Genomic DNA, 16,539 nt, shown 5'->3' with positions numbered 1-16,539 from the left:
TGGATTTATTCTTAAAATAAAAAGCTACCCAAACAGTGGTAGAAATTATGAAAATCTCAAAGTTTTTTGGAACAGAGAAGCTTGCTCCCACCTGCTCAGACACAGTATTGGGGGACAGAATTACTCAGGGGGCATACAGTTACTTCCTTACATTTTCACCTGCGATGTTTCAATCGACACCTAAGGAAAAATGCTGCCTTTGGGGCTTATGATTCAGCGACTACAACAGTGATTGCTGGCTGCTGAGAAATACTTATTTGAGAGGCATGGAGAAAAAATACTTTCACCGAATTTGTCTTTGTTATTTTCCCTCTTTACTGTAGAAAAGACAAATTTGAACAAATTTCCAATCTCATCTGGTTATACAGCGCAGAGAAGTTTGGCTATGTTGAGGGAGCACAACACAAATTTAGCAAGCTTTCAAAATCAGTTCGTCCAGCCTGTCTGATGAGCTGTCACTAGAGCTGTCACTGATGGGGGGTGGGGGGGGAGATCGGTTTTTTAGAAGCAATCCGCATTACCTCCAAACTCAGTAAGGAACCCTACCCAAGCTCTTATAATGAATCTCTAGATTCTCACGACTGGCAAAGATATATCAGATGTTTTCATTTCACTGGGAACTCCCGAGGGCCTAGGATGGTTAGTTTTTGTTGATCTTACCTAGCTTCGTGCTTTGCAAATTGCAAGCACTCAGTTAAGTGTTAACTCCAAGGCAAATGCAAGCCAAACGTGTTTTCCGAATGATCCCCACACGGTGCCTGCCACAGCACTTGTATTTTCTACTCCAATGTTTTGTTTTGTTTTTCTCTCCTCCCTCCCAATAGTGAGAGAAGTAAATGTAAAACTCCTGAGCCAACCCAATCAATCCTAAGCCACGTGCTGTAGTTTTCTGGGAAGGTGAAGGAACAGGAACGTGGCGTAGTAGTAAACCGTAGTAAAGAGAGGAGGGAAACAAAATGGGGCACGTCACATGGTCACGGCCTGGATTTTTCTCAATTAAATATAAGAGGAAGTGTGCGTTTCCGGCCTCTGTCAGTGGGCTGGTTGGACTTTCTCATTCTTAGGATTCTGGTCTGGATGCACACTAATAGGGCCGGCTGCACAACATCCTCCGGGAAGGGGGTGGAGGGGGCGTGTGTTTGGCTCCGTTTTCCCGGCACCAGAGGGAAGGGGTGGCGGGAGAGAGGTAGGCTACAACCCGGATGCCTGGCCCGCCGCCCACGCCGGACCCCGGACCAAGGCCCCCCAATCGACCCCCTTCACCCGAGGCCCCACCCCACCGCTGCTGCAGCACGACCTGCGCTCGCGCTGATTGGCTCTGGCGGGGGCCAATCAGCGCCCGGCTGCCCCGCCCACTCGGGGCCAGTCTCTGCCGCGCTCTGCTGGGGCCAAGGGCTCGGCGGCGGTCGTCGCCGCCGCCGCCGCCCACCACGCGCGGTTCGCGGAAAGGGGCCCAGCCGCCCCCCGCGCCCTCGGGCAACCGGCAACGGACCGGGTGGGAGTCTGAGGGTAGCCTCCGCCTCGATACTAAGCCCCCCAACCCCGGGCCAAAAGGGACTTGCAGGAGGGAGAGGGAGCCAAGCGCCAAATAAATAGAGAGGCATGTAAGAAGCAGAGGTGACCGTGGATATGAGAAAGTGCCAGACAAAAAGGCCACACAGCGAGGTGACAGGAGGGAGGAATGGGGAAGGAGAGATGAGAGGCAGACTTGGAGGTAGGAGTCCTGGAAATCACAATTAGGAAATGCAGTGGAAGGAAGAAAAATGGACTTTTTTCCCAAGGGGACAGAACAAAACGACAAAAAAAAAAAAAAAAAAAAAAGAACCTAAAATAAATGGCAAGAGCCTATGTCTTTGCCAAAGCCTGCTCTACCTGCCCAGCTGCAGTTTCCAAACAAAACAAACTTGAGGTAAACGCTGGTTGAAGATAGCTGGCTGTTGTGCCCTTTCTGCCCTGCTTTTGGGGCTCTCCATTAACTCTGGGGAGAGTAGGCCACAAGTACTGCGAAATTCTGAAATGGAGCCAAAGAGAAAGAGAGAGAGAAAAAAAAAGACAATGGCAGGAACATGAAATAAGAGGTGGGAAACAAGGGGGATGGGAAAGGAGGGTACCAAGAAAAAAAAAAAAATCCAGCAGGTTAGAACCCAGAGGAGACACCGATGGACGAGAGAGGAGAAGATAAACAGAAAAGGTGATCAGACAGAAGGTGAATCAAGGGCAACCAACACTCCTGGGCACCTGCGCTAAATGCCTCAGAAACATTTTCCTGTAACAGACGGTGAAAAACATTCAACAAGCAGAGACGTTTAAAATGAGGGGTTAAGGGAAAGAGCACACACACATCTCCAAGTCCCTCATTCCTTTTCCTGTTTTAGGTTTTACCTGAGAAATAGGAAAGACAGGCAAAGATAGCAATTGCTGAGAAGTTAGGAAAACAATGTTTTCACAAAGTAACATACTCCTTCCCAGGCAAAGGGGTTTGCCACAGACAGGCTTGATTTCTTTTTGTTTCATATGATAATTACCTATTAAATTACAAATTTAAAGGCAACAGGGCAAAGGCAAACAAGCAGAATTCAAGATGTAAATGTGCCAAGTAGCATTTGGTGCCTCACTTAAAACACACACACACACACACATACCCTCACCTCTCTCCATTTACATCTTACAAATACACATTGTAGAATTTTTCTGGCATGGTGCTGTCCATTGCTGGTCTATTGCTGCTCCAAAATTATTAAGGAATGATTATATGGTTGTTCCAGAATACTACATTTTTCCCTCAGAAAGTTAAGAATAGAAGATTGTTTTGTTTGCGTTGGTTTGTTTTTAATGTATCCTCCATAAAAGGAGGATTTTATTTTAAAGCCGTTTTGAAAAATGAAAACTTTATTTGGTCAACTTCCTTCAAAGCAAAATATTATTTATTCTACTTTCAAAAACAAAAACAAAAAAACCCTGATCAAATTAAGAAAACAGGTGAGGAAAACTTATTGTTTCTTAGCCTCTTCTTTCCTCTTTAAAACCAAAATCTTGGTTCTGCTTGGATTTTTTTTCCCCCTTCAAATTCCCATTCTTTATAAATGAGAAACTTTGCAACACAAACAGTTAAAGTGTTAGAGGGATCCACATGTCCCAACACATCATTTGAAACAACCAAAATTTTTACTGTTGATGCATACAATTAAATCTCTCTTCTAGAGAAGGAATCATGAATGTAAATCTAAATACTAATCAAATGTTTTGCATAATATATATCCCCTAAAATCTTAGTTTGAATGTTTCTATACCTGTACCTTGTTCCAGAAAACAGCAAATGATATGGGTCAAATATTAGAATCAATAGGAATATGAACCCAATATACACATGAATTCCTTATGGATGGGCACATATTAAGAAGAATAATGTAAAAGCACATTAGATGAAACATATATAAAAAGGTTATCACAAGATAATGTTTGTCAGAATAAAGTGTTTCCAAATGCTGGAAACATCTACATTGCCAACTCATCACATTATTTGCAAACTATACTCCTCTCCTCTTCCCACAATTATGACCACCAGAAAAAAGGCTCAACAGAATGAAGAGTAGGCTAATTTCCTATTAGAAATGTTTTTCATTTTCAGTACAGCCTTAGCCATAGAAGACCCGAAGCCAACTTTCAACATTTAGTGAGGTATCCACTCTAGAATTTAAAAGGTAAACAGTAAGTATCCTACAAAGGAAGAGGACAAGGTTTAGCTCTTACATTCAATGCAGATGAAAACCAAACTCTTCCATCTCCCTGACTTAATATTTCTTTTCAAAGTAAAAATGTTAAGTAATTTTACAGAAGATGTACAGTAGCCCCCATATGATCTATGTGGGGGTCTCTGTACAGGCCTTTGCAAGAACAGACAACTGTAAGGCTGACACAGTGGGCTGAATTTTCATAACTCTTAACTCAATAATGGGTCCCAGATGCATGCAGACTTCACTGTGTAAAAGCAGCCATGCCTGTGAGGTGATAGGTCCGTGTGTGGGTAATATTTCATAAATCTTCATTCAGAAACAAAATGTCACCAATAATTACTTTTTAAAGAGAGTCATAGACAGACAGCTATTTCTCTAAATCTGTAAGCCTAAAGCAAGCTCGTACTTCTGAATCTTTTTAGGGCAACAGGAATAAAAATTGATGTTTCCCACTACTAGTTATGTTGCCTTGGTATTGTGAAATCACAGAACTAAAGTGCACAGGGCAACTTGATAAGATCAACCTCAAGAGCTCTGAGAAATTACCTTTAAATGAAGGGCTTAGCCCCTGGATTAACAAATATTTTTGTAGAACTGTCCCTTCTAGAGACTGACCTCAGTATATAGTCAAAAGAAAACTTCCATTAGGAGATCAAGGTTCTTACAAACGAACTTTACAAACCTCAGAACTGGTATTAACAGGATATATGTCTTGGAAATACTAAAGTACTTCACTTGGGAAACTCAAGAGGAAAAGCCCTCTGGAGTGGCTGCTCCTATAGATTTATCTAACCATCAGGCACATGTCCCCTCCTGTGCCCAGACCTCTCCCTCCCAGGAGTGCACTCCCTACAGAAGCAGAGGGAGGAGAGAGAAGGGCCCTGGGGCACAGAATTCGAGCACCAGGTTAAAAGCAGTTTTGTCTTCTGACTTTGTCACCATGAAACGCACCTGCTGTGATGTCCAGTTGAGCTACTGGAGGTCCTCTGGCTGCTTCTGGAAAGTGATGCTGGCATAGGCGCTTAGATCCTCGCTGGAGCGGCTGGTGGGGCCGCTCTGACTACTGGCCAGAGGCTGATGAGGGGCCGGGAGTGGAGGAGGCTGCGGTTGAGGTGGGCACTCTTGAGGGCGCTGTTTGAAGTCCTTGACCAAATCCAGGTCTATGTAGTTAAGACCATTCTCCAAACCCCCAGCGGCCCCGCACACTTGGGCCAGCTCCTTGGGGGCTCCCCCGAGCTCCCCAGGCCTCAGCCACACGTTCTCGAAGGAAGCAGAGCTGTGGCGTTTGACATCCTCGGCGCTGCTGCTGCTGCCGCCACCGCTGCCCCCGACGGCAGCCCCAGCTCCGAAGGGCATCGTGTTGCCCACCCGGGTGGCACTGGGCGTAGAGGAGAAGGTCTCGGAGCTGTGCCGCCTCCTGCACCCTTGAGGGTCGGCACGGATCACTTTGGCACTCTGGTTGCGGTTGGGACTGAGGTTCACCCGCGTGAAGGCGCTCGGGCCCCCCAGGAGGGCCGAGCGGGCCGCCAGCTCCCCTGTTCCCGGAGGAGGCGCAGTGGAGGAAACAGAGGCTGTCGAAGATGAGGAGGGAGCGGCCGCGGTGGCCCCGGGCAAGCTGGCATCCTCCACAACGACGCCCGTCCGCATGTCGGCGTAGCTGATGGGCGCGACAGGTGAGGTGTCCACGTAGCTCTGCCGGGGACCACCCATCTGCATGGTCATGTAGTCGCCGCAGCTGCTGGGCACTGCCCTAGTCGGCCTGCACACGCTAGCAGCTCCAGGGGGCGCCGGGCCCACCCTGCCGGGCTGGACCCCCACGCTCTTCTGCCAGGTGGCCCTCCGGCCCGGCCCCAGGTCCATGTTCATATACTCTTCTGCGCCCGTATCCTCCTCTCTGGGAGCTGGCTGGAGCTGGGACGGACACCTGATGGAAGGCGAGCTGTGGGACGCCACCGGGCCCGATAAGTAGCCTGGCTGATCGCTCCCAAATTCAATATTCACATACTCCCCTGGGCTCTTGGGCTCCGGAGGGAGCAGCAAGGGGGGCGGTGGCTGCTGCTCTCGGGCCCGAGGTAAGGTGCTGGCCTTGGGATCCCCCAGAGACAGCCTCGTGGGCCGAGCCAGGCGGTTGTTGGTCTGGGCAGCTGTGTCCACCTTTCGAGGCAGATGGGCCTGCAGGACCTGATGATGGAGATGCGGGAGGCCGGGCTCCGGCCGAGCCCCACAGTATCCCCCGCCCAGGCTGTCGCTGCTGGTGGACGAAGAGGAATCTTCTGCGGCCGCAGTGTAGAGGAGTCGACCGGAACTTGAGGAAAGGCGGAGGTGCTGGTGGTGCCGGGGCTCCTCCAGCTCCCCAGGACGCTGGGTGTGCTTAAAGGACCTTGGCAATGAGTAGTAGGAGAGGACGGGCTTGTGCTGGGGGTCCTCGGGGCCATAATAGCAGTCGGAGGGGCTGCTGGTGTTGGAGTCCCCGACGGGCGACATGTTCATGTAGTCACCTGTACAAGACAAGAGTTTGCCACTACCGCTCTCCACCGGAAGTTTGGGGTGTGGCAGGGCGTGAGAGTGGTGGCCCCCTACCCCGTTTGTCCAAAGCTTGCCATAGCTGCTCCCAGAAGGGGCGGCACCGCTGCTGCTGCCACCGCTGCTGGGCCCACCTCCAATGTCAGGAGAGCAGCTGCCGCTTGGGGACATCATCATGTAGCCGTTGGGGTCCACTCTCTGGGGATGGCGTCTGATGGGGTTGATGATCTGCTGCGGGGCAGACACGCTCTTGGGGCTCATGGGCATGTAGTCCCCACTGCCTTTCCGGCTGCCGGGCACTGGGGCCACCCCTGGGGACATGGGCATGTAGCCATCATCAGTGTGAAGGCTGGAGGTGTCTGGGCGGTGGTGGCCCCCACGCCGCTCCAAGGGGTGCATTTCCAGACCCTCCTCTGGGTAGGAGTGGGTGGGCACGAAGGCGGAGTGCCGGTAGCTGGGTACTCGGCCTCCACTGCCACCTCCTGGTGGGTAAGCGGGCATCATTTCGGTATATTCCTCAATGGAAGCCACAGAGGACTGAGACGGGGTTTTCTGGTGGGAAATGGTAGGCGAGGTGCCCGCAGAGTGAGTCCGTTTTCGGAACCGATTATCCAGATCTGCCGCACCGGCTGCTTCTTCTCCTGGCAGGGCTGGGCTCGTGCCCAAGCCGGCGGCTGGCACGTAGCGGTGACCATTGCCACCCCGGGGCAAAATGTAGTGACCATTGGGGGCAGTGAGGGTGGAGGCCCCCTTGCCTCCCATGCAGATGTAGTTGCTTAGCTCCTCCTCACCCCGGGCGGGCGGGGTGTGGCCCAGGGAATCTGGGGTGACGCTGCGGAAGGAACTTCGGAAATCGCAGGGACTGGAGCCATACTCATCGGAGGAGATGAAGCCGCCATCACTGGGGGAACCAGACACAGAAGCACTAGACCGCCGCGGGAAGAGGCAGTCTGAGGTGGAGCCATGGCCACTCGTGCTGCTGGACGACAGACTGACGGGGCTGGTGGCGGAAGGCGAGCAGCGAGAAGAAGGCATGGGGATGGAGCGGCTGTGGTTGAGAGGCGGGTGCAGCCGGGAGCTGCCTCGATGGCGGTGGGCGTGGGTCCTGTTGGTGCTAGGACTCACAGGACTGCCGTCCACTGAGGCGGGGCGAGACATGGTGCCTTCGCCATCACTGGAGGCACGCACGCGGAAGGAGCCCTGCTTCCCGCCCACCAAGCTGGCCGGGGAGGTGGCTGTGATGCTCTCGGTGCGCGAGCGGCGGGTCAGCCCCACCTGGCTGGGTGGAGGGTTGTTGAGGTGGTGCCTCCGCAGGGGCACACTGATGGGGTTGGAGCAGTTGGAGGAGGACTGGCTCTTGCTTCTAGGGCGGAACTCATCGCTCATGGCCCGCATGGCCTCCAGGATTGTCTCGTGCATGTTCTGGGCCACCACGGAGTCGTCCACCTGCATCCAGAACTCCCCGGGGCCCGTCACTGCGGAACGGCCCACTTCGATGAAGAAGAAGTTCTCTGAGTGGCCGCAGCGCCTGATGTTCATCAGCTGCAGCACCACGGCCGCCGCCTCCGAGTTCAGCTTCACGAAGCTGATGGTCTTGCTGGTCAGGCAGAGGCGGTAGATGCCAATCAGGTTCTTTGTCTGACCCAGGCCCTTGGGTTTCAGGATCACCTGCCAGACCTCCTTGAAGGCGGGTCCTGGGGGCACGTCCCCGTAGCTCAAGTCCTCACCCGCCTCTCCGAGGCCGGAGCTGCCACTGCAGCTGCCCCCGCCGCCTCCCGCCCCAGGCGCCGCGGCCCCGTCGTGGTGGCCCTTGGCACGGTTGTGCAGCTGCAGGAGGGCCTGGTACCAGCTGTCCTGCTCGGCCTCGCTGTCTGCCGCGATGGCAAAGTGCTCGTCCCGGGTGTAGAGGGCCACCAGGTGCTTGTTCTTGGAGTCCGCCCGCTTGTTGATGTTGAAGCAGCTCTCCAGGGGGATCGAGCGTTTGGGGGCGCTCGACTTGTGCCGCCACTTCTTCTCGTTCTCGTAGTACTCGAGGCGCGCCGGGCCCCCAGCCTCGCTGGCCGCCCGCAGCACGAAGAATCGTTTGTGCATGCTCTTGGGTTTGCGCAGGTAGCCCACCTTGCGCACGTCCGAGAAGCCGTCAGTCTCCGGAGGGCTCGCCATGCTGCCGCTGCCGCCGAGCAGAGGGAGGCGCCGAAAAACAACCGGGTGGGGGGCGGAGGCTCCTAGCCGCGGCCCCGCACATGCAAACAGGGCTGGAGGAGGCAGAAACCCCGACTCCGAAATCCACACCGCCCTCTGCGCCGGGGAGGGGCGGTCGAGGGAGGACGCAGCAGCTGCGCCAAGGAGATAGCCCCGACCCGAGTTTACTGGCGTTTCATGCCCTGGGGGGGAGGCAACGCGTCCGGCGCGAGTGCAGCCCGGATCCCTCGAGAGCCAAGTCTCTTCTCAGCCGCCGCGGTCGGGAAGAAGCTAAGATGCATCTCTCACCGCCGGGGCCAGAGTCCGGCGCTGGCAGGCGGCGGCCCGGGCGGGCGGGGGGGGTGTGTGTGTGTGTGGCGGGGCGGGGGGGGTCCTAGCCTGGCCCCTCAGGCGCGCGCGCGCGCCTTCCCTCCGGAGTTCCTCTCTGGAAGTAGCGATTCCCGAGGCAAATTAAATATCCTTGGGCAGGGGGAGGCGAGCTGCCAAGTCCCAACGTTGCACGGGGTTCTCCCTCCTCCTCCTCCTTCGCCTCTTCCTCCGCCTCCTCCCACCTCCCGACCGTCCCCGCCGCCACCAGCCGCCCAAATACCAGCTCAATCGCGGAGACCGCGGCGCTGCGGCTGTTGCTGTTGCTGCCGCAGCCCGCGGACGCGTCCTCTGCAGCCCCCGATCGGGCCCATGTCGGCGGGCGGAGAAAGTGGCTTTTCCACGCGAAACACGACTAGGCAGCCTGGGGAGCTGGGGGCGCGCCGAAGGGACAGGCTCATCCCTGCCCCTCGCTCCAGTGGGCCGGGGAAGAGGGGAGGGGACGAGGGCGGGAGGCGAAGGCGGGGAGGGGGGGGGTGTCGGGGGTGCGAGCGGGAGGCTGGGGAAGGAGTCGGAGGAAGACGCCTCTTCCCCGGGAGGCGCTGCCGCTACTTCTCCCCTCCTCCCTCCTCCTCCTCCGAGAGTTGCCGAGAGCCCCAACCAAAACAAGCGGCGGCGTCTGGCTCTGCGCGCCGACCGCGCCGCCGTCTCACTCGGGAGGAGAAAAAAACACGTGACGGAGCCTCTGCGCTCCGCAGCCCGGCCGCCGCCGCCGCCGCCGCCGGGAGGCTCCCGCCCGGGTCTCTACATTCCCGGCCGAGCCCGCCCCGCGCCCGCCCCTCTCCGCCCCCCGGCCTTGCCGCAGAGGCGCCCGCGCCCGGCCTCGGCACCGCGCTCGGGCAGCGCCCCTACGCGGCCGGCAGCCCGGGCTCAGAGCCGGCCTCCTCGCGCGCCACCCAGGGCGCCCCCCGGCCCGCAGGAATCCCCGCCGCGGGAGCGGGCGGGGGTGTTTGGGTGTCTCCCCGAAAGCACGAGGGGAGTCTGGGAAAACGGGGGAGGGGGGCGAACCCGGGAAGACGCAGGAGTGAGGGTGGGGGGCGACGGGGGGGCACTGCGGCTACTGGGCCCTGCGTGGGAGGGCCCGGGGAGGAGGGGACTCGAGAGCTGGGCTGGATCTTACCTAACAGGTAAGAGCAGCCCCTCAGGAGAGAGTGTTTCTAGTCAACGCTTTTTTTTTTTTTTTTCTTCCCTCCCTGGAAATCTAAAAGCTGGATTTCAGTTTCAGTGTGATAGGCCATGGTGATATCTGTATTTTCGTGAGGTTTTACTAAAAGACTTCCGGGCCAGCCTTTCACCTTGGAATCCCCGAATTTGCTGCAGTGAAGTACCACGAAAGAATAGAGGGACGCCCAAGGGCAGCGACTGGGGGAGGGAAGGAGGAGGTTATGGTCACTCCCAAACAAGAAGAGTTCGGGGGAAATGTCGTGTGTCCGGAATGGTGGGGTTAGCTGCTGATCCATTAGGGAGAGAATGTAAATATCACAGCTTCTCCCCACCCCATCCCACTCCCGTCTCATCCTAGCGGGCAGTCGAGGAGTCACACCTTGGGGGTGAAGGCTTGGGGAGAAAATGAGACGCCCCTTATCACATTCCGAAATCTATTTGTGATTAAAAAAAAAAAAGTTAGGGACCTACAGAGGGTTCGTAAGGTCAAAACCCTACTGGGTAAACATTGGCCGAAGTGTCTGTTTCACACACAGCTTCCACACCCATCGAACCACCCCATAAAATTTTTACCCTTGACTACAAGGATAATCGTGAGAAAACAAGGACGGTGCCAGCTGAGCTGTACAGGAAAATGGGTGTTTCGTGGGTAGCAGAGGTCAACAGCTTAGGTCTACTTGCGGAGACTGTTAGGCTGTTAGCTTGCGGTATCAATCACCACAAGCAAACGCTCCCCAAAGTTTTGTTTGTTAAGGTGATCTACAGATCATTAAGGACCCTTTAAAAAATGACTCCTCATCTGTTTGACGTTATCTTATTTTACCACCCCAGTCCTGGCCCGTTTGGGGGTCTCCACCACCCCCTCGGCGCAGGAGACACTCCCTAGTAGCCAGCACTCAAGCACTACCCGAGGCTCGCGGCAGTGCAGGCGCTGGGCATGCGCTGGGCAGGACCCGCTGGGCTGCGGAGAAGCCAGCCTGGGCCTAATACCGGGCTGAGGGGCGGGGAGAATTTCTTAGGATAGCCTGCTGATTGGTGGGGCTGCCTGTCTTTCAAACCTTGCACTGCAGGAGGGGAGGTGGGGAGAGAGGGTGAGGGTACCAAGGTAGGTTGCAAAGCGTAGTAAAAAAAAGGAAGAAAGAAAAAGAACCAAAGGCGCCATTCAGCAGCGTGTGATACATGAACTGGGGTAGCCGGTAACTGCAGAGGAGCTACACCCCACCAAAGCCTGGGAGCTTTTCATTTCTTCCCTCACCTTCTTATTCCCTGCCATCATGCAGCCTCATCTGAGCCTCGTTCATCTGTAATTTGTGTACAAGCTGTTGAATTGAAAGCCCGCCCTTCTCTCCCTCTGACAGCTTGGTGATGTGGGCACACGTGCCCACAACAGCAAAGCTATAAATAGCAGATGTAATCCGGTAACTAGGCGGCAAAGACAGTGACCGGGATTCTGGGGGAATAGCGTGTTTTATGGGGAGTAGAAGAGGAGAATGCGAATAGGAAAGTCTGAAGTTAGTAGTAAAGTAATTGTGGGGTTTTACCCTTGGAGAGGGGAAAAAAGGTAAAAGTGTTGTTTACTAGTAACAATGTAAGCTAAGGCCAAAGGGCTTTTTACAGGTTTGATGTTTAGCGCAGGGTGGGGGTGGAGAATATTTCACATTTTGTGGGAAAAATAATCCAAACCCATTTACTTTAGAAATGATGCCTCCGTTCAAAAATAAAGCTAAATGAAGGTAGTATACCTCTATGGGAAACAAAATACTCTTTTCTAGGAAAAAGAGGGATCTGAAAGATCAACTTAATTTGCAAATATTTTAGAAAAATCTTCACAGAAAGGTTAGAATTTTGATCATACAAAAATGTTATTTTTTATTATAAAAGCTTTTTAAAAAAAACTCTGTGGGAAAGGATCTCTACTTTAAAAGCACAACTTCAGTGGCTAATATATTCATTAGAAATCATGAAATAAGTCAGATTGTTGACTTTTTTTTTCCAAATCAATGGATTTCCCATCATAGATAATCACTGATGGTAAGATGTTCTTGTCCTTTCTTCCTACTTGCTGATGTTTTACTACCAATGTTAAAGGTGTTTAATAGTTAATTAAAATTATACTATAGTAATTTATATTTCTTTACTTTTTTCTTTTATTAATGGGTTGAGCTAACTCTGGAAATGCATATATGATTTAGATACAGAATAAAAAGGATGCTTTTGTGGAAACTAACTGAAGTAATTTTGAGCAGGTACAAGTATTATCCTGCCAGCCTATGCTAAATTAGTCTTTTCGTGTACTATAATGAGATATACTGTATGAAAAATTGACTCCCAACTGAAAATTCTCAGAAACCAAAACAGCATCCTTATCAAATACTAATCTATTGCTCAATGCTGCCATCTATAGGACATTTAGAGATGACTTGCATAACAGGCTAAACTGTGACAGTTACTAGTCTCTTAGTCATGTCTGAGAGACACGCAACCCCATGGACTCTAGCCGGCCAGGCTCCTCCATCTATGGAATTTCCCAAGCAACATACGGGAGTGGGTTTCCACTTCCTCCTCCAGCGGATCTTCCTAACCCAGGGATCAAGCCTAGGACATACAGAAGTATAAGTTACTGGCAAAAATAACCAAAATGAGAATTGAGTTGGCTGAAGGCTCAACTAACCATTTGAAAATTTTAAAGTATTTCTTATATCAAAGTGATGCTTTATTTCAGTGAAATAGATTGCAACTGGAAGAGCTGTTTAAATATTACCAATTCTAGAATTAGTTTGGACAATTTAGAATGATGCTTGGAGGAAAATAAAATTGTGTAGTTTTTCTAACTTCAGTGGTTTTTTTTTTTTTTTTTAAGATTGCTCTCAGTAGTAAGCAATATTTGAGTGCCTACTCTGCAAGACAGTATGAAAAGTATAAAAAGAAGCAGCTTTTTACAGTTTTGGTGGGCTAATAAGAGATACAAAATAATTGATAACCAAAGTGTGTGTGTGTGTGTGTGTGTGCGTGCGTGTGTGCATGTGCATGCTAAGTCACTTCAGTCGTGTCTGACTCTTTGGGACCTATGGACTGTAACCCACCAGGGTCCTCTGTCCATGGGATTCTCCAGGCAAGAATACTAGAATGGGTTGCCATGTCATCCTTCAAGGGAACTTCCCAACCGAGGGACCAAACCGTCATCTCTTATATCTCCTGCACTGGCAGGCAGGTTATTTACCACTAGCATTAAATGTCAAATAAGTGATATTTACTTAGAGCAGATGGAGATTATGCTAGGTAAAATAACTAAAGAAATATTTTAGAGGAAAGAAGCCTTAAGCTTAAACCTGAAGGGTGGATATAATTCATAAGTGATTGGCAATTCCCGGCCCCATCCCACCCCCACATTCAGGCATTTCGGAGCACTTCCTTGGGTTAGGCCTTAGGCTGGCCACAGAAGATTTAAATACCCTGAGGGGATCCTGCCCACAAGAAGCTTACAGTGAAGAGAGACAAACGAATACAGTTCAGGGTACTGGGGTCTCAGGCCTCTGTGATCTACAGAAAACGGTGATCTCAGGTGAGATTCCATAAAAACCAACTTCCTTCTGATTTTAAAAGTCATAAGTCACAGAGTCAACTTGGGACCCTTCAGTTGTCTCTCTCCTTAATAATCTTATTTTCTCTTGTAATTAAAATCTTTCATCCTTTTAGATTAAAAATGTGAAACAGTGAAATCAAAATAGTGAGCTAAAAATCACATTTAGCTGGAAAATTTGCAAGATCAACACATCTCAAACCTGAGGATCTTGTTAAAATGCAGATTCTGATTTAGAAGGTGTAGGGCAGGCTGAAGTCTGCATTTTTTACATACTCCTAGTGATGCTGATTCTGCTAGGGGGTAGATGCGGGCAGTACACTTTCAGTAGTGAAGTTCTAAGTGATTGATGGTTCATTTAAAGGCACGGTAATATGAGGCTGTGAAAGTCAAGCAAGATACTTACATTTTAGGATTGTATGCATACCAAGAACAACGGCAATAAAAAAATCAACTTAACTAGGACAATACAACATGGAGGTTTCTCTCTTTTCTATCTCAAGTATCAAATCTTTCTGACAAATGTGAAGAGTTAATTCTCTCTCAAACATTTGTGTTAGTGTTTTCCAAAGTGTGATGATAAATGCACTGTGAGTGCTCAGTCGGGTCCCCAGCTCTTTGTGAGACTGGACTGTAGCCCACAGGCTCGCCTGTCCATGGGATTTTTCAGGCAAGAATACTGGAGTGGGTTGCCATTTACTTTTCCAGGGGAACTTGCCCACTCAGAGATTGAACCCTAGTCTCCTGCACTGCAGACACATTCTTTACCCCTGAGCCATCGGGGAAGCCCCAGAGAATGTTACTTACAGTAAAATTTGAGAATCACTGGTTTAGGCACACAGGAAAATTAATTAAATACTTTGGGAACAGGATTTCAGAAAGACACTAATACTTTCAAAAGACAATTTCAAGACATTTTTTGGTTTTGATATAAATTAAGCCAGAGATAAGGGGCTTTGCTCAGTGGTAGAGAATTCGCCTGCCAACACAGGAGACAAGGGTTCGATCCCTGCATCAGGAAGCTCCCCTGGAGAAGGAAATGGTAACCCACTCCAGTATTCTTGCCTGAAAACTCCCATGAACAGAGAAGATTGGTGGGGTCACCAAGTCGGACACGACTGAGCACCCAAGCATGCAAGCCAGAAATAAATAGATGAGGTTGAAGGAAAGGGAGGGGGTAAAAACTTTATGCTGTTGTTTAATTTTTCCATTTCACAAATTTTACCAATAGGTGATTTTTTTAGGTTAGCCCTTAATAACTGACACTTATCCAAAAGACTTGCTTTTGCTTTTTAAAAATTGTCTTGATTGCTTTAATGTGTTTTCATTTTCCTTTGCATTCTTTGGTGAGGATTGAGGTTTGGCAATTTGTCGTCTTAGATAATGCCATCAAATCTGTTGATAAGTTAGTTAATCTAAAGAAAGAAGCCTCAGCTGTTTCTTGTATTTAAATAGACATATGTTTTATGCAGAAAAGCACATGCCTAGAAGGGTTTGTAAACTTTATAACACTTCTTGTTGATTTTGCCTTATCTTTCATCTTAAAGTTGTTGTGATTCTTTTGTTTGTTTTTTGGTACAATGCACTCAGTACAAAATGTGATAACTAAAAAATCTCTTCAAAATAATATTTGTTTCTTAACAGAAATTGAAGTAATGATGAATTTTCAATGCCTCTGTTAGGTGGCTCAGGTAAAGAACCCACCTGCCCGTGCAGGAGACAGAAGAGACATGGGGTTTGATCCTTGGATCGGGAAGATCTCCTGGAGGAGGGCCTGGCAACCCACTCCAGTATTCGTGCCTGAAGAATCCCATGAACAGAGGAGCCTGGTGGGCTACAGTTCACAGGGTCGCAAAGAGTCAGACACGACTGAAGTGACTTAACATCCACGTACCCAGGGCTCTAGAGGTAAAAACTAATAGGTTTTACTAACAAAGAATTGCTGGATCCACATGACCCTCACTTTTCTCACACTCTCTCCTTAAATGCAAGATTAAAAACCATCTTTTTTTCTTCTCTCTCTCTTTTTTAAAAATAGTTCCTCAAACTTCAGACTGGAGCTCATGACTTCAGGTCCTTCATTTTAAAAACCAAAAACCAGCTGATTAGAAGTTTAGACATATTTGCTATGTGTGGATTAGGAAGATAGGAGTTAATCTGAACTCAAGATGTTTGTAATTACAGAGCTACCAGCGGTGTTGCAGGGTGTGACTCTTCAGATGGGCAGAGGACCACCCACATCAGAATCATCTGGGTGCTTGTTAAACTCAAAGCTTACATATTCCCTAATACCCCCCACTAGCCCTCTCCCCACAGGGTCCCAAAGTTGGATGTTCTGTAGATCCATGTGCACTTCCCCATTTCCTACCCCTGCTGCTGCTGCTGCTGCTAAGTTGTTTTGGTCGTGTCCGACTCTGTGCGACCCCATAGACAGCAGCCCATCAAGCTCTGCCATCCCTGGGATTCTCCAGGCAAGAACACTGGAGTGGGTTGCCATTTCCTTCTCCAATGCATGAAAGTGAAAAGTGAAAGTGAAGTCTCGCTCAGTCACGTCCGACTGGTAGTGACCCCATGGACTTCAGCCTACCAGACTCCTCCATCCATGGGATTTTCTAGGCAAGAGTACTGGAGTTGCTTGCCATTGCCTTCTCTATTCCCACCCCTACTCCCAGGAATTTTATGTGTGCTGAGATTTGAACACTACTCATTAGCCTGCATCTACACTGTAGGATATTATGAAACTCCTATGGATTGAACTCCAGTAATTGCTACATTCTGTCAATAGTTTTATTCAGAAATACTCTACCGTATTTCTTTAAAACTTTTGACCATGACCTAGAGCAAAAAAAAGAAAAAAGGACTTCCCTTGTAGTTCATCTGGTAAAGAATCCGCCTGCAATGTGGGAGACCTGGGTTTGATCCCTAGGTTGGGAAGATCCCCTGGAGAAGGGAAAGGCTACCCACTCCAGT

The 16,539-nt window shown here is 50.4% G+C and overlaps 1 protein-coding gene across 1 annotated transcript in view; it reads right to left on the bottom strand.

Annotated features, from left to right (window-relative positions):
- The window catches only part of IRS1 (insulin receptor substrate 1), a 72,496-nt gene extending 63,672 nt beyond the window's left edge, over positions 1 to 8,824 (bottom strand). The window contains exon 1 of the mRNA XM_070385789.1: positions 4,686 to 8,824. Coding sequence (XP_070241890.1) covers positions 4,707 to 8,420 — 3,714 coding nt within the window. The 5' untranslated portion in view covers positions 8,421 to 8,824 and the 3' untranslated portion in view covers positions 4,686 to 4,706. The remainder of the gene's footprint in view (positions 1 to 4,685) is intronic.
- Positions 8,825 to 16,539: the final 7,715 nt, after the last annotated feature.

Source organism: Bos mutus, chromosome 2 (genome assembly GCF_027580195.1).
Source record: "Bos mutus isolate GX-2022 chromosome 2, NWIPB_WYAK_1.1, whole genome shotgun sequence".
Lineage (NCBI taxonomy): Eukaryota > Metazoa > Chordata > Mammalia > Artiodactyla > Bovidae > Bos > Bos mutus.
The sequence above is the reverse complement of the archived record's forward strand: the minus strand, read 5'-3'. Positions and strand labels throughout refer to the sequence as shown.